The sequence below is a fragment of the Dama dama genome, chromosome 31 (assembly GCF_033118175.1).
Source record: "Dama dama isolate Ldn47 chromosome 31, ASM3311817v1, whole genome shotgun sequence".
NCBI lineage: Eukaryota > Metazoa > Chordata > Mammalia > Artiodactyla > Cervidae > Dama > Dama dama.
In genome coordinates, this window is record NC_083711.1 from 26,468,766 (window position 1) to 26,487,044 (window position 18,279).

The 18,279-nt window shown below is 35.6% G+C and overlaps 1 protein-coding gene across 4 annotated transcripts in view; it reads right to left on the reverse strand.

The window, feature by feature from the left end:
• Window positions 1–11,320: 11,320 nt before the first annotated feature.
• USP25 (ubiquitin specific peptidase 25) overlaps window positions 11,321–18,279 on the reverse strand; it is a 155,533-nt gene continuing 148,574 nt past the window's right edge. For all 4 annotated transcript variants that reach the window (XM_061134150.1, XM_061134151.1, XM_061134153.1 and 1 more), the window contains 3 exons: window positions 16,123–16,246; window positions 12,237–12,432; window positions 11,321–11,928 (listed from right to left, as the gene is read on the reverse strand). In XM_061134150.1, coding sequence (XP_060990133.1) covers window positions 11,756–11,928; window positions 12,237–12,432; window positions 16,123–16,246 — 493 coding nt within the window. In that variant the 3' untranslated portion in view covers window positions 11,321–11,755. The remainder of the gene's footprint in view (window positions 11,929–12,236; window positions 12,433–16,122; window positions 16,247–18,279) is intronic.

The following is an 18,279-nucleotide window of genomic DNA, read 5'->3' on the forward strand; positions in this document are numbered from 1 at the left end:
AAAGATGCTTGCTCCTTGGAAGAAAAGTTATGACCAACCTAGATAGCATATTAAAAAGCAGAGACATTACTTTGCCAACAAAGGTCTGTCTAGTCAAAGCTATGGTTTTCCAGTAGTCACATATGGATGTGAGAGTTGAACTATAAAGAAAGCTGAGCACTGAAGAATTGATGCTTTTGAACTGAGATGTTGGAGAAGACTCTTGAGAGTTCCTTGGAATGCAAGGAGATCAAACCAGTTAATCCTAAAGGAAATCAGTCCTGAATATTCCTTGGAAGGACTGATGCTGAAGCTGAAGCTCCAATACTTTGGCCACCTGATCCGAAGAACTGACTCATTGGAAAAGAACCTGATGCTGGGGAAGACTGAAGGCAGGAAGAAAAGGGGAAAACAGAGGATGAGATGGTTGGATGGCATCACCGACTCAGTGGACATGAATTTGAATAAGCTCTGGGAGTTGGGGATGGACTGGGAAGCCTAGCATGCTGCAGCCCATGGGGTTGCAAAGAGTTAGACATGACTGAGTGACTGAACTGAACTGAGTTTTTGCTAGTATAAAAAATGCTTCCAAGAACATTTTTGTAGGTGTAAATTGACACACATATACCTAAATATCTTTAAGAAAAATACTTAGGAAAAAGAGTCGGACACAACTGAGCAACTGAACTGAAAAAAACAAAAATGAAAGTGAAGGATGTACTCATAGCTTTAATGTTTTAAAATATTGCTAAACATTTTTCCAAAGATGTTGCATTAATTTACATACCCACCAGTATAATTTGTGTTCCTATTGCTACATACACATATCCACCAATATTTGACTGGTTTTTTTTTTTTTGCCAGTCTTGTGGGTGTTTGGTGGTATCTCATTGTGATTTTAATTCTCATTTTCCTGATTATTTATGAGACTGAACACTTTTCTGATTATCAGTCATTTGGATATATTTTTGGTAAAGCCCCTGTTTAAGCTCACTGTTCTTATTCTCAGACATTTTTGCATTATATATACATATATATACATATAATATTTGTACATATATGGACATCACAGGTGGCATTAGTGGTAAAGAACCCACCTGCCAATGCATGGGGACATAAAAGACATGGATTTGATCCCTGGGTCAGGAAGATCCCCTGGAGGAGGGTATGGCCACTTACTCCAGTATTCTAACCTGAAGGATCCCATGGACAGAGAAGTCTGGCAGACTACACTCCATAGGGTTGCACAGTCAGGCACAATTGAAATGACTTAGCACACATATGCATATATATAATACATAATATATACACATACAATGTATATAACAGGGCTTCCCAGGTGGCTCACTGGTAAAGAATCTGCCTGCCAACCAGGAGACCCAGGTTTGATCCCTGGGTTAGGAAGATCCCCTGGGGAAGGAAATGGCAGCTGACTCCAGGAATCTTGCCTGGGAAATCCATGGACAGAGGAGCCTGGTGGGTTACAGTCCAGGGGGTTGCAGAGTCAGACACAACTTAGTGACTAAATAACAACAAATATATATATATATATATAATATAATTTTTTCTCTGTGGTTATGTTTTTCTTCTATGTCTTCATCATAGCCTGAACTCCAGAATTCTGAAAGTCCATTTCCTAGATTCCTTCCTGTGTGGTTGCTAATTAGCATGGGACAAAAGAGTTGTAAGACTAGGAAAGTATTAATAGAAGTGAATGAGCCTTTGTTCTCTGAAGGCCATTAGATGTGCTGATTGATACACACAGAGGTGCAACAGCTTCTAGCTTGCAGCTGTTCTCCACCCCATAGCCAGCTTGTTCTTCAACTGCCAACTCTGTGACTCTAAGTTGCTTCAGGCCCATCCTCATGGCGGAGTCATATACCGGGCATACCTTCTCTGTTAAAAAGCAGAAACATTGCTTTGCTAATAAAGGTCCATAAAATGAAAGCTATGGTTTTTCCAGTATCATGTATGGATGTGAGAGTTAGACCATGAAGAAGGCTGAACACCGAAGAATTGATGCTTTCAAACTGTGGTGTTGGAGAAGTACTTGAAAGTCCCTTGGACAGCAAGGAAATCAAACCAGTCATTCCTAAAGGAAATCAACCCTGAAAATTCACTGGAAGGACTGAGGCTGAAGCTGAGCTCCAATACTCTAGCCACTGATGTAAAGATTTGACTGATTGGAAGAGATCCTGATGCCGGGAAAGACTGAAGGAAGAAGGGGACAACAGAGGGCGAGATGGTTGGATGGCATCACCGACTCAATGGACATGAGTTTGAGCAAAATCTGGGAGATGGGGAAGGACAGGGAAGCCTGGCATACTGCAGTCCATGGGGGTGCAAAGAGTTGGACATGACTGAGCGACTGAACAACATACCTTTTTGCAGATCTAGGAGCATTCTCTTCAGAGCTCCCCTTCAGCAGCCGGGCATACTTGGCTTCCTAGGTTTACTGGTTAGTGACACCTCCCCTGATTTGCCAACTTCTGTCCTAGACTGTCACCTTCCAGCTCCTCCTGTAATTGTATTTTAATTATTATGAGCATCTTATCTCACAACTTTCAGTTCTGCTTCCCTCATTTAACATCATAAATGTAGTTATTGGTATCAAAAGGCTCCAGAGTAACTGAATCTTGAGTACAGTAATCTACCATCTTTATCTTCAATTTGATTAATTAAAATGATTGATGCTGTCTGTCACAAAGAGGATGCTGGTATTCCATGGACTGCAGTGGTGAAACTGCGAGTTAGATTATCACATGAAATCACCTGTGGAAGGAGTGACTCAGTAGCTACTGCCATATTTTGCTGAGAACTTGTTATATCGAGGGATTGATTGGTTACATCAAAGTGTACTGAAGAATCTGAAGAAAGAAAATGTTGATCTCAGGGCATTGAACTCCTATCTCAAAATCTGGGTAAAGGACAAGAAAACTAAAACTATCTTAAATGACCTTCCCACGTGGCACTTGTGGTAAGGAACCAGCCTGCCAATGCAGGGGATGTAAGAGACTTGGATTTGATCCGTGGGTCGGGAAGAGCCCCTGGAGGAGGGCATGGCAACCCACTCCAATATTCTTGCCTGGAGAATCCCATGGGCAGAGGAGCCTGGCAGGCTACGATCCATAGAGTTGCAGAGTCAGACACAACTGAAGCAACTTAGCACACACATCTTAAATGAAAACCTTGTCTCCTATAGCCACAGGGACTTTTCTGGAAGTCTCCCCATAATGATATTTGCCCTTCAGAAGCAATTTTGATTTTGAGCAGTTTTTACTTCTGTGAGGCTTAGATAGCCTCAGCCTCCTCCAATTGTTTTTACACATGTCCCTTGGTACCAGCCACCCACAAATTGAAGCTAAGGGAGCGTTCTCCCTGTTTTAACCACTATTCTCAGACCTATTTGCAGAAGATTCCAATTAGATCCAGGCTTTCTTTATGTTTATTGGCACTTTATTTTCTGGGGGTTTTAGGATGTACAGAATTTTTTTTTTTTTTTTTACTCTGATACCTACTCATATTTGCTAAGCCTGTCAAAAGTCTTGCCAAAATACAACAGCTGCATGCAGTTTGGCTCCATCCACTAGTATTTTGTAGCTTATGAGAATGTCTGTCACTTCATTTTGTTGAAAAATGCTGTCATTGGACTTTTTTTTTTTAATAAAAAAGGATCTGGTTACATTTTAGAAAGTATGTTATCAAAATTATCTCACCCAAGCCACAAGTCCAATCTTTATTACTGTACTGCCATCTTGCACATTGCCAATACCTTCTCTCACTACATTGCCTTGTCTCCTCACGCTCTTCAGGGAATCTTTTGATTGACAGAATTCTGTCACGTGGTTAAGTTTATCAAATATTTCCTTCATGTTTAATTCCTTTTCTGTTAAGAAGTCCACTGTTGTTCCAAGACCTTAAAGATACTCTCCATATATCATCTTCTAAAAGATTTATAGACATCTGTAATTTAGCCATCATACAACAGCTGGTATCAGAATAAGTTTCCTGACATCAATAACTATTAAAATTGGCTATTAAAAATATGAAGCAACTCTTTTCAGTGTTAGGACAATGGACATACAAGGTGGCATTGCTTGAGAGCAGTGTAGAACATGCTTTCTTCCTGCAGACATTTTCAAAATATGGGCTACGGGAAGTGCAACCCAGACAGCATTTTTTTTTATTGGGTTAAATTTCCAGGACTAGGGAAGGCACACTGAAGTTTGAAACGGTTAGATGATTCTTCTTTTTCTAAGAAATTAAATGCCCAGTTTGAAAAGTGATGCCTATCTTTAAAATAATCATGCTTGCTAGTCCAAATTTTAAGCTAATCCTATGTGCTGTGTAGAAGTGTGAACATAGCATAATTTTCACAATCATTTTAAGGGGTGGGGGTAGTTATAACTAGTACTTAATTTCCTCTCAAGCCTCAGGCTTGTGATTTTATGCTCACCAGACTACAAAAGAAAAACAAGGCAGAAAATCGAGCTATTTTTGTCACTTAAAATAATTTTAACACAAATGTTCTTTTTAAATCATTTTAAAATATACACTTCAAAATCAATTTCTAAAATGGTAAATATCAGATATAATCTGCTCAAACAAAAGCTCTTTTATGTTCTCAATAATTTTCATGTGAGGAGACCAAAAAGTTTGAGAGCTGCTATTCTATACCAGTAATATTCAGTTAGATAGCATTTTTTTTTTTTTTTTAAGATGGGAAAAAGCAGCTCATTCATAACCACCACAGAAACATTAAACCATTTTAAGACACCTAGAATTAAAGTCAAGAAATAATTTTAAAACTCTTATGAGAGACATGAATTTAATAAAAGGATACACAATACTGGTTTTGGACAGGAAGATGCATCATTGTAAAGGCATCATGATTTTTCTATATGCCAATCTATGCAAGCCAATGTAATTACAATAAAAATGCCAATAGGAATTTTATTTAAAAAGAGACTGAATAATTTAGTTTATCTGTAAGAGAGTATGGAAAACTCTGGGAAAAAAATGAGTAAATAAGAGCATCTGTGTTGGGGAGTAACATGACATATTAGATACTGTGAAAATGTATATTAGTTATAAAACTAACTTTAAATCAATGTTAAAACAATAGTCATTAAATTAGTAATGGTAGTTGAATAGACAAAGACATTAAGTGGAACTAGAGTGTTCATAAATATCAAATATAAAAATTTATTATCTAGTGGAGATTACATTTTAGATCAGTAAGGAAAAAGAGAAAATATTTTATAGACAATTAGATAATGGCAAAAATTTGTAAATTTTTACCTCATAATTTTCAACTGCATTAAAGACTGACATAGAAAACAAAATCATAAAAATATCAAAGAAAACATGGGTATTTTTATAATCTTGAACAAGGAAAATTCTTTCTAAACATGATATCCAAGGCAAAAATTGTAAAGTAGGTCAATAGATTTGATTACATAAAAGTAAAGTTGTAAAATTGTAACAAATAAGCAAGCTGAAAATGACAGAATGAAAAAAATTGCAGTGTATAATAGAGAATGATTCCTAAAATGAAATACTGCAAATTTATAGACATGAACATCCAAAAGAAAAAGCACAAAGGTCATAAGCAAGTACAAACAGCCATTAACATATTGAAATATATTCACTCTCATTAAAAATTTTAAAAATACATTTTTGGCTGTCTCTGAAAAATATTAAAAACTGATAAAAGTCTATGCTGTTGATCCTGTAAAGAAATAAACTCTCCGGCTTGGTGAAGGACAGTTTGACAATTTAGCTCAAAATTTTATGTCTGTATACTCCATAACTCAGAAGTTATACATCTCCAAATTCATTGGAAAGACAGAAAGGGTTAAAGTAATACACACAAAGATGTAAGTAGCAGCCTACATTGTATGTCCATGAATAAATATTGTACATCTTCCTTATAATCAAATACTGCAGAGCAATAAGAGTTTCTGGGAACTATATCTACACCTATTGTTTTAAAATTTTTATGAAAGTCATTTAGATACACTTGTGTGTGTGTATGTATATGTGCACATGCATAGCAAGAAGTCCAAGGGAGTCAACACAAAAGTCTTAAGCTCTTTTAAGCATAAGTGTCAAACTCTGGGTAGACATGTGAATTTTGGTGGATTACTATTCTTGTCTAAGTTTGACAAATATACTACCTGGCAGGTACTGTGGCATATGGCACACAAGCAAAACATGTGAGTGAATGGGCATGAATTCATACATCCTTCCACTACTGATTTAAACAAAATAATGCATTAAATGGCATCATTAAAAGTTCTCATTTGGTTAAAAAAAAAAGAGAGAACAACAAGATTTCAATCAGAACTAGTGCATTTAATCTCGAGTTCCCAGAGATAGTCTGTAGATACATTTCTGAATATCTAGGGTTTCAGTAATTAACATGTTTGGAAAAGAAGGAAATCTTTGAGAGGAAAGGAGTGTGTAGGTTGTATTCCTATTATCTCTCAGTTCCAGGTCCACCCTTACACCCTCTGGCCTGTGCCGCTGGGGTTGGGATTTTGTAATACATTTCGCAGATCTCTGTTGCACTTCATTTAGGTTCTGCACTTCATTAGAAAAGTGGGAAGGCAGAAAGAGGACAACATCTACCTCTGTCTTTGCTTGCCAATCCTACTAGTGACCTAATAATTTCAACTGATTCGTCTTCATTCAGCTCCTTTCAGAGAGCACTTAGGTGGTGAACCTTCTCAGGGGTTTGAGCAACAACCCCATGGAGATCCATTTTCTGGAACTCCCAAGGTTCTGGGAAGCCCCCTTCCCACCTGTTTTCCTACTCCTAGGAACAGTAGCTGCACCCTGCAGTTAGGTTCTCTGAGTTACCTCTAGTGCCTCCAGCACATCAGCCCTGTTGAAATACCTCGTGTGAGCTCCTTTAACTGAATATATCCCAGTAGAGGTGCTCTCTGAAGAGCAGATGTAGTACTGGTTCATGGCAGGATCAAGATAAAGAGACGCAAATGCTTAAGGCCAGTTTGCTCAGGTTGGCATTTACAGGTTGTTTTAATGTTCCAAGTATGTTAACAGAGGAAGATATATATCCGTAGCAGCAAGATTTTGAAGTACTTCTATCCAATGAAACTTCCTGCAATAATAAAAATGTTCTAAAATGTGTTGTCCAACAGATAGCCAACGTGACTGTTGAGAATTTGAAACATGGCTAGGATAACTAATTTTACTTTTATTTGGCTTAAACAGCCGCAGGTGGTTAGTGGCTATCATGCTAGACCAGGCAGGTCTGAGGTGACCGGAGGACCAGACAACCTGCAAGACTGCACCTTTGTTAATTTGCCAGGTATTTTAACAGATACTAGGGTTACAAAAAAACAGGAGATACTATATCTCCTTCTATAGGAGGTGAGGCCAGCAAAGGAAGATGGATATGCAAAACCACTTTGAAAGATGATTGTGCCAACAGTATGTAAGATGGACCAAAAGCGCAAGGCCACTCAGAGCAAATGCAATTGTCCAAATTAGATGAGAAATCTCATTGACAGTAGTAAGGGGTGCATGTGCACATGAAAATCTGACCTGTCGACGCCTGGTAATCAAGGGGAAATAAAAGTAGAGTTGAGACTAATTCCCTATTTCTGAATCAGTGTATCACTCTAAGAGAAAATAAGAGAACCAGGTTTGGGAAGAAGTGGTGAATTCAGTTTTGGAGGTGTGGAATTTAAAGTGCCTGTGAAACATCCAAGTCTGTGCTGAATAGACGCATGGACACACACGTGGATCTATAATGTACAAAGGAAAAAAAAAAAGGAAAAAAAAAAAAAATACAAAGGAGGTTCAGTTAGGAACACGAACGTGTGAATCAGAAGCATTAGGCAGTACAAGAAGACAAACTAGCTAATATGACTGTCCAGGAAGCGTGAAGAGTTAGAAGTGGGCCGAGAACAGAAATCTTGACAACATTTGAGTAGAAAGAAAACAAAAGAATGAGAATCATGCAAAGAAGCCTGTCTCAGGAAGGCAGAGATTCTGAAAATTACTAGCCGAAGCCAACAATGACAAACTATAAAATGGCTGACAATAAACTGAACACTCGCACTGTGACATATTCTCAGAGTTGTTGTTTAATACAGAAACCCATTTCATCTTTTAAAGGAATCATATAAGGCAGTTTTTACTGTAAGAGGAGTTACAGAGCTCACTCGAGACCAACACAGTAATCCAGACACAGGCAGCCTGGCTCTGGAGCTGGCACGCTTAGCCACTCAGGAGAGCGCGTCCACGAGTGAAGGGCTGAAAAACACTCAGAGCAGCTTCGGTGGAGCACAGGCTAAACTGGGCATGCTGCATGCCTGAGGGGGTCATCCGAAATCTTCATCTCCCTGCCTTTTCACGTGACTCACAACAATGAAGAAGGCAAGTTTCTCCGCCCTACTTTAGCCAGGCTCAGTCAGCCTCTGAGGGGAAGGCCACAGGTGACCCTTAGAAAAATTAAAGCTGGAGAAGCATCTACTCAATGTTCTCAAACATCTGTCACTGTAAAAGGCGTTTAAGAATCCACATGATAAGAGAGGACCCAGACACCTTTTGTAAAGAAAGCTCCTCATGTGCTTTTGATCCAGAACTAGGGTTAAGGATACATAACTGGCTCCAGATTATTGAAAAAGAACCATTTGCTAAAGGACAAACATACTGTACAGGCTTTGGGATAATACAAAGCAAAAAAAGTAAGTTTTCTAATTCTGTCAAAGAGCAATTATGTCCCCTATGTAACGGATGTACTTTTAATTAAATTTATAAACTCATTCTGTACAGTTTACTTATACTTTCCTTATAACATTGGGTTATCAATAATGTCTATTCCTTATCACAACCTGGTTAACAATTAACTGTAAATCTACAAGTATGGGGGTGAAAAATTGGAAGGGGTCATACCCAAGCCCCCTAACTTTCTTGGTAAATTAAGACCCTATTTTACTGGAGCTGCGTTGAATGGGAGGTTCAAGGATGGCAGTGAAGGTGTGAGAAGAACTGTGCATGAATAAATAGGGAATCTGAAATTCTGGTGTGTGTCTGTGCACATTCAACTGTGTACATAGGTCTCTCAGTCATGACTCTTAATTTTATCTGCATACTGATGTAAAATCTCGAAAAATAATTACACAAAGTCGTCCCTACTCACTCTTCCCAAGTATCCTGTGGGATTTTACTTTTGGAGGATGACAATAGGACTCAGAGGTCGAAGTCAACAATTCTGAATCATAAAGACACTGAACTTCTAGAGGATTAGACACAGGAGGACAGAATCCACCTTAGTCTTAGTAAATCTAAAACTAAGGAAAAGAATTTTTAGTTACTTCCTTGAAGGTGTCAGTGAGAGAAATGATGACGTTTCCAGTAAACCAGGGTTCAAAAAGATGCTAGGGATTACTTAGTACGGCGGTTCTCAAACTTCAGCAGATGGCAGAATCTTCCGAAGGACTTGAAACTTGTTAACTCTTCAAGCTTAACATGTGTTAAATCACTAGTTCTGATGTGGGGCTCAACAATTTTCAACTGTAACGTGTCCCCAGATGATGCTAAATCTGCTGGTTTGGAGACATTTTGAGAAGTAGTTATTTAGTGTAGTTAGTGTATTGTATTTTAACGAATCTGAAAAGAATTACGGGCTTTCGGGCTCAATGATGGCTGTAGTCTCCTTATCACAATCTTTATAAGTTCCTCCAAGTCTTAACTTCCATTTGAATTCTACCTTAAGTTTTTACAAAATGTAATTTTTGGGGAGTGGGAAAGGAGTACTACAGTAATCAAAATGAGAGTCATTAAGTGAAAGTGAAATCTACCATGGACAATTGTTCTATGAGGTTTTGATTTTTAAATTACTAGCCCTAAGTTATATTTAATCCAGTATATAATGTAAGAAAACTTCACTGACCTAAACCATTAGATTAAAAGCTGATATAAAAATGAGTTGCTTCCTCAGGTCTTAAAAAATGTCACTTTTTAAAAGAAGAACTTCAGATTCATAATTAGGAATGAATAAACTGGCTTTAACTACAGAGTAAATATAATACTTACCTGGATGTGCCTCATAAAAGAAGTAATTTCCTATGGTGTTTAGCAGACTGTGTCTCAGTAGTCAATTATACACAAACAACTTTACTGTTATGGTAGAATATCATAAAATGCTGAAGATACTTTATAAATGCTTTGAAGATACATATGAAGTTTCTAAACTTTCAACAGGACTTGAAAATCGATGCAGAATACTAATTCTGCTAAGTAGAGAAGTTAATATCTAAACCAAAACACATTCTGATGGCTATAATATATAAAATCTAACTTTACAAAGAAACAGCAATTTATCATTAATACCTTAGCAGTACATTGATACCTTTATAAGGAGTATATATAATAGCTTAATATTTTCTTGTTCTTCCTCCATCCAGATCTTTTATGAGAGGCACTTATAAAAAGCACTAGTTTTGGCGACGCTGTAACAAACATACACATAGTATAATGATATATTTTACTATGCTGACAAAGTATCATTTATAAAGAAATTTTTATAAATTCAAAAATAGCTTGTTGGTAGCATGATTACCTTTAAAGCATTGGATTTCATTCACAATATTACTTCATTAATCTTAAATAGCAGTTCCCCCTATAAAATGTTCTACAATTTTTTTCCTTTTTGAAAAGGGAGTAAATAAATGCAGGGAAGATACTCATATAATTTCTAGTTCAACAATATCAACTTCCATTTCACAGCATTGATTAGTAGAGAACATTTTCATTTAAAGTAGTATACAATTTACAAAAATAGAATGATTATATAATGCAAACACCGTCCTCCATTATGAAGAATGTGTGTGTGTATGTATGTATATGTGTGTATATATATATATATTTAATATATACATATACATAGTTCTTATAAGTTTCACTATTAAATAGCCCTTATTCAAGTACTTTTTTCTGGTTTCTCTTGAAATAATCACCTTGCTATATTATATGTAAATACATAAAAAAAAAATTAAAGGTTAATCTAAGAAAAGGTTAAAAGTTTCAGTGTGGTTGACTTAAATATCAGCCGCTCACTACAGTTAAAAACCTGATTTGAATTCAAAACAGGTTTAGGTGCCATACTAAGTATAACAACTTAGTCAAAAATATAGATATAATATTTAAGTATCAAATACTCAGTAAATTTCTACTGTGCTAACATTAGAGCAAAATTAAAAGTCTGTATTAATCTGTTAATCACCCATAGACAATCCCCAGAAAAAGATTCATTTATGTAACTAAAAAAATACACTAATATATAATATACCTGCTTACAAACACATAGGTAGCCATAAATAAAACTTTATTCTTTAATTTCATTTACAAGCTACCAAATATTATGTATTGTACACAGTGCTGAACACTTAAATGGCTATAGTCACGGAGGATCCAGACTGAATGGAAAGCTGCAGATCAAGAAAAGATAAAAGCAAAGTAACACTGTAACAGAAAAGTGGCAAAAGCATGGCCTTGCCATAATAAAATCAGTCGGATTGGTAATCATACATCAGCTCTGGTTAAAACACAGTCTGAGCGCCATGCGATTCTCTGCTTTACTGTCTGCAGTCTGGCTAAAGTCTGTAGAGTCAATTTGTCTTTTGCAGTTATTAAAATAAAAGTTAAAAATTATAGCAGCAACAAGCAAACCCCGTGACAGGAAGGCAAAGGCTCAGAACTGAAAACGTTTACACGGTGTGTTCAGGGGAGTGTGTGCAGTTTATCTTCCGTCAGCAGGAGTCCGACTGAGGGACAGCATGATGCGGGCAAATCGCTCACAGAGTTCATGTGTGGAGTACGGAGGTAACTTCGGTGGCTCATGGAAACCTTTAATCTCCGTAGAACAATCGAGCAGCTTTGGCAGAAAATCTGTCAGCTTCTCTTGGAGGTTTGCTGCAAACACAAACAATCAGATATAACTAAAAGCTGACAGGGAGAAAAATTATCTTCAACAAGATTTATTAATTTAGAGTAGGCAGCTGATGTTTTGTTTCAAAGCGTGCAAAATCATTGCCATGTAGGAGGAAGAAGTAAAACATGAATGGCAACAGCAATATGTACACCTTAGTTTGTAAACAAGAAAAAAAAATCATATGAATGTAACAATGTCACAGAATATAAAAATGATAATAACTAACGTATAATTCTAACAGCTTTTAATCCCAACAACTCAGGAATCCACTAGCATTGTTTCAACTTACATTCCATTTCTTGTCCAAGATACGAACACCATCGATTTCTCATATCTTCCACAGCAAGTATGTCTTTCTCTTCCATTTCATCCACCAATAACAGGGGCAAAAATGGGACAATAAATTCATTCATGATAATCAGGCCATTGTTTACTTCTCTATCCTCTCCAGATTCAAACAGTTCTGCAGCTTGCTCATTTAATTTCTTAATGCAATGAGAGAGGAAGAGAGAGAGAGAGAAAAAAAAAAACAGGTTTGTTTCCTTTTTCAATTAAATAAAAATATCTCAGAGTGTGAATAATGAAGGCAACATAATAAGCATGTTTGCGAACAGTAATAGAACAAATGGAAATCAGAAAAAGCAACCTCAGCTTATGGAGTGAGAAAAGTTTCTTAGAAAAGGATATGCATGTTACAACAGAAACAAGAGCAAAAAAAAAAAAAAGAGAAATACTGTTGTCACGTTTTTAAAGTTCATATTCAGTTTATTTTACTTTGATCATCACTATAGGAATCATTTTAAAATTAATTCTCTAGAGGTGAATTACCCCAATTCTAAAATATGTTAAGCACTCAAAGTAATTTTAAACACAAAGAAATTGAGATTCCGTATTAATTTTGAAAAACTCATCTTTTCCATAAATGTCAATTGAACAGGGACTGTTATATTTCTTGATACAAAAATATAGAGGTAATCAATTAAACCGTTCGTTTCTTCAAAAAATTCTTACTCAGTACATGCAATGTGCCAGAAACTGTTTTAGTTGCAGGGGTACCCAAATGATTAGTAAGAAAACTCTCATGGAGCTTACAATCTGTTACAATATAGGGATCAGTAAAATTTTCTCTGTAAAGGACAAAACAGGAACTATTTTAGGCTCTGAGGGCTATATAGTCTTTGTTGCAATGACATTAATGTTGTTGCACCAAGACAGTCATATGTAAATGAGCAGGCAGGGCTATGTTTCAGAAAAACTTCATTTTATAAAAACAAGTGGCAGGCTGGAGCAGAGGCCAAGCATGCTGACATCTAATTAAACAGAAGAAAGAAATCCATGAAATAAGAAATACAGACATGGGAGATAGAAAAAATATACAGGTATAATAAGACATAAAACACTTTTGTAAATTGGAGAATAATTGCTTTAACAATGTTGTGTATGTGAATCAGCTATAAAAATACATATTCCCCTCCATCATGAGCCTCCCTCCCACCTGCCCATAAGACGTTTATGTCTGAAATCTCATGTTTACAGAATGAAGAGTATGATTTTTAAATAATATTTATATTTTAAGAAGAATTTAAATTACAAAAATCATATTATTTCTTAGGTTTATGACATTCTTGTCCAATTCAGTCACTAAGTAATTATCTAACAGTCAGCAAACAACTAATTTCCTGGTTTCAGCTTCTTTATATGAAAAATAGCATACTATATAACGCTCCTCACATACTGGCTAAGAGGATTAAATAAGATAAGCCTTTAAGTATATAGTATAATTTTTACAATTTGCACTCAAAGACATTATTACTCTGAAATTTGATGTTATGTTTACTAAATCAAAACAGATCCTAGAAACAACTTAAGCATAGTTATGTCCAAAGCCAGCCTTATTCATCCTCTTAAGAGTACCCAAAGCCAAAGACAGAACAGAACTAGTAAGTCATGAGGCTTTAATGCCTCTATTTCCTTCTTTCCACTCATCTAATAGTTACCAATCACTTCCTTTACCATTTATATAGCTTCTCTTTCATACTGTACCTCTTAGTTGAGACTCGTCTTCTTTTCCCTGTCTATCTTTTCTAGGGTTCTTTGTTTCAATCTTTACTCCATTCTAGTCCATATTCAAGTATACTACTGCCAGAATTATTTTCTAAAAACAAAACTGATCATGCCCAATTTATTCCAACTTTACAACCAACTCATGAGAATGGTGCATAAGCTTCTACACAGTTTGACATCAACAAACACTGTCGGCTTCATCACTTCCACCTAAACTTGTTCCTCATAACTAAGCCACAATAGAATTATCTTCATTTTCTGTTGTACACTCTCCATGTCTCTTCCTATGATATTCCTTTGTCTAGAGTTTCTTGCCCCTTCTCTACAAGGCACAAAATGCCTATTTATCTATCAGGATACAGATCAGTGTTTATCTTATTTCTTAAGCTTCTTCCAACAATTCCAAGCATATTATGTTGCATATTTCTCATAACAATACTTATTCTGAAATATAAAAATTACTTGTATACATCTCTCACCAGACTGAATTCTCTTAGGATATAATAATGGGTCTTATCTTTGCATCCCTCAGAATCTGATACTCAGTAAATGCTCAATTTAAAAAAAAAAAAAACTAAAAAAGGAAAAAAGAAAACACCTAAAAGGAACACTAAAATTCTCCTGAAGCTTCATTTAAATTCCTGTGTGAAACAATACATGCAGCTGGCTTACTAACATAAAACGATAAACACTGCTTACCATAATATAAACACTGTCTACATAATGGTAGACAGTATTTTAGTTGTGTTTATATTTAAAATAGGTTTACCAGAATATTTCAATATTCCAACACTGCAAAGTTTTACATTAAAAATTGCTTTGATTCATTCAATGCATGAATTATACACCTGAATACAATTCAGATCTTCCTTCTTGGGCATTGATTAAAAAGCCTTATGAAACTGACCATTTTAAGAATGGGCTTCCCTGGTGGCTCAGAGGTAAAGAATCTGCCTGCCAATGCAGGAGATGCAGATTTGATCCCTGGGTCGGGAAGATCCCCTAGAGACGGAAATGGCAACCCGCTCAAGTATTCTTGCCTGGAGAATTCCATGGACAGAGGAGCCTGGCGGGCTACAGTCCATGGGGTCACAAGAAAGTCAGACATGACTTAATGACTAAAGAACAACAAATTAAGAATACCATCCTTGATGGATACAAACCATCAATAATTAGTCTTAAAATATACTCAAATGCAATAAAATGAGCTAAGAGAAAAATAACAAAATCACAAGCTTCTACTGTTGCCATTCAAAAATTCTGGAGACATAATGCAGAGTACAATTAACATATACTATGCAGTTCTACTGAAAGAAAACATTTCAGCAGTACACCTACTGAAAGTCTTTTTAAAGTACATGTAAACCAAGTAATCTATATTGGCTCAAAAATGATATACTCTTGCACACCTTTATGTATTTTATAGGAAAAAAAAATCATGACTTAGAGGTTCACAATCTATAGTCATGTTAACAGCTAAATGAAATCCAATCATAAAAAGTACAAAGATGGAATTTGTGGTTTTACACTTAAAGATAAGCAAAGTCAAGAAACATTAACAGAATATTCCAGATATTCAGAAAGTCAACTGGTGGGTAAAAAGAACTGCTGAAAATATTTAAGTTCATAACAGCAATATTTCAGCACATACACAGTAAAAATACTTGAGGAAAAAATTTCAATGACTAGATGAAAAAAAACTTCATATTACAATGAATTATTTAACATTATGTACACCAAATATACTCTTTATAAAAACTCAGAAAAAGCTATACTTTTTCTGGAATAATAATAATAATTTATCATACCATTCAGCACCTCTTCTGCATCAAAAAAGGGAATGGTAGAATGAGAAGAAATCTAGATACAAAAATGAATTATTCTGATCTCATTTTAAGAACACTTCTTATTTATCATCTGTAAAACTTAAGATTCTTAAAAAAGATGGGATAAAGAATTGAGTGTATTCTCCCACCTCAAGGAAGCAGACCCAGGAGACAGACATCATCATGACAATTACCCCATCAGAATTTATAGTCACTTACATGAGTCTGAAAAACTGCCCAGTGTAAAACAATATGATAAATACACATTATCTGCCTTCAACTTACTAGTAAACATTCTCTTCTATAATGTGATATCAATTCTTCATCATGTCCTCTGTATGGGCCTTTGGACAACAGTTCTTTGTTATTCTGATAAGCACAGATAAGGAATAGCAAGGAATCTATATAACTTAAAAAAGAGAAGTACAGCATTAGTATTTTATTTTTGTAAAAGAAGGGCAACTACAATTACAAAACATTTTAAGTATACATTTAAATTTTATCCAAATCAACATTAAAATAACACATCTGAAGATACATTGTACGCCTGAGAGTATCACTGGAGCAACAGCCACATGTGAAGGTAGCAGATAGTTGTTTTAAAACTAAAACAAAGAAAAACCCAAAAACCAAAAAAAAATTCAGCTAGGAAGTTAGGAAAAACTGGGAGAGAAAGGCCAAACTGATTAATACAGAGAGTTCCTTCTGTCTTCTTTGCTAATTCTTTCCATTTAGATTCAAAATTAACACTGACATGAAAGTCAACAGTCTCCTTTTTTAGCAACACCATGACATTTTGTTTGAGGGGCTGATCAGGTTACTTTGCTATAAGCATTTAACAAACATCATTTGGTTAAATCAATGACTATTTTTAGTCACTTTTTTTTTTTTCCCTAATGTGAGGGCACAGTTACAGTCATTGAGAAAAATTAACAGAGGGTAGAATATCCAAAGGAGCAGGGTGAAGTAGAAAGGGAAAAAATGCTTCCAAATCTGGGAAATCTACTGGGATACAAACAAACACAACATAAAAGGCAGACAGGGTTAGGCCTTTGTTTAATATTTAATATTGCTACAACTCTAGACCTTTTGAAGTTAAAACTAAGTTTTAAAAAGGGAATATGACACAAATATTTCAGTATTATATTTGTCTCTAAAATGAGTATTCCTCCTCTAACATGCTGTAGGACAAATACATACAGGTGTATATCTGTATGGGCTTCCCTGGTGGCCCAGTGGTAAAGAATCTGCCTGCATTAAGGAGACACAGGTTTGATCCCTTGGTAAGGAAGATCCCTTATAGAAGGGCATGGCAACCCACTCCAGTATTCTTGCCTGGGGAGGAATCCCATGGACAGAGAAGCCTGGCGGGCTACAGTTCACGGTGTCACAAATGAGTCGGACTTGACATAGTGACTAAAACAACAACAATATGTCTGATATAACTGAAATATGAAAGATATTTTAAGATATCGCCTATGAGCCAATTTTTCTACTCATAGCATATCTTACAAATTCTGAAAAATGCAACATCCTAAGAAGTGAAACGCTGTACAGAAACAATGCTTTATAATTCTTTAAGTAATACTGCCCATCATTGTTACTGTTTGTTAATTTCAGGTGCTCAGACACAAACAAGTCAATTATACAGTCAAAATGTTAAATGTAGAATTATGGGGAAATAAACATACTCATTCATGACAAATCAAATTACACACCTGAAACTACTTCATTAAACATATGTTCTTTTAAATATTTTTTGAAAACATCTTTTCCCAGGGATTTGTTTTTGCATAAAATTAGGGCATGAAATCTTATTTTGAAATAATATGGGTATAGTCTCAGCTAAAGCTTTTTTTGTTTAGAGACTGACAACAGTATTAAATGCTGTCTTGTGCCACTAAGTTGAATTAGTCTGCTAGCACATCTACCTTTCCTTTTACAGCCATTAAGTTCCCAGTTGAAAGGTCTCCCTGGAATGACATCCATATCTGGCTTTCTAGAACTGAGTCATCTCTCTGAGAATAGCTCTGAAACCATGAACTTATTCCAACTTTCTAGTGAGGTACACAGAATGTTCCACATTTTATCAGCCTTTAAAGTGCTTCCGTTTCAAGTAAATCAAAATAAAATTCAGCAGTCCAGTTACCAAAATCTTATTTAAGATAAATTAAGACCATGGAGCCTGGTAGATTCTCTTTACTTTTCATTTTTACTGCTGTAAAATTATGGCTCCTAAAAACATGATTTCATTTCACTACTCATAGAAGTAACAATAGCCCATTAATAAATATTCAATTTATGGCTTTCAAGTGCTATGTTTTCATTAAAAAAAAAGTTTGACAGAGCATTTTGCCAACATCTTATATACTGCTAGTTATGGTAACCACTACATTTGTGGTATAATTAACATTTCTTTTTACAAAATTCCATAAATATTAT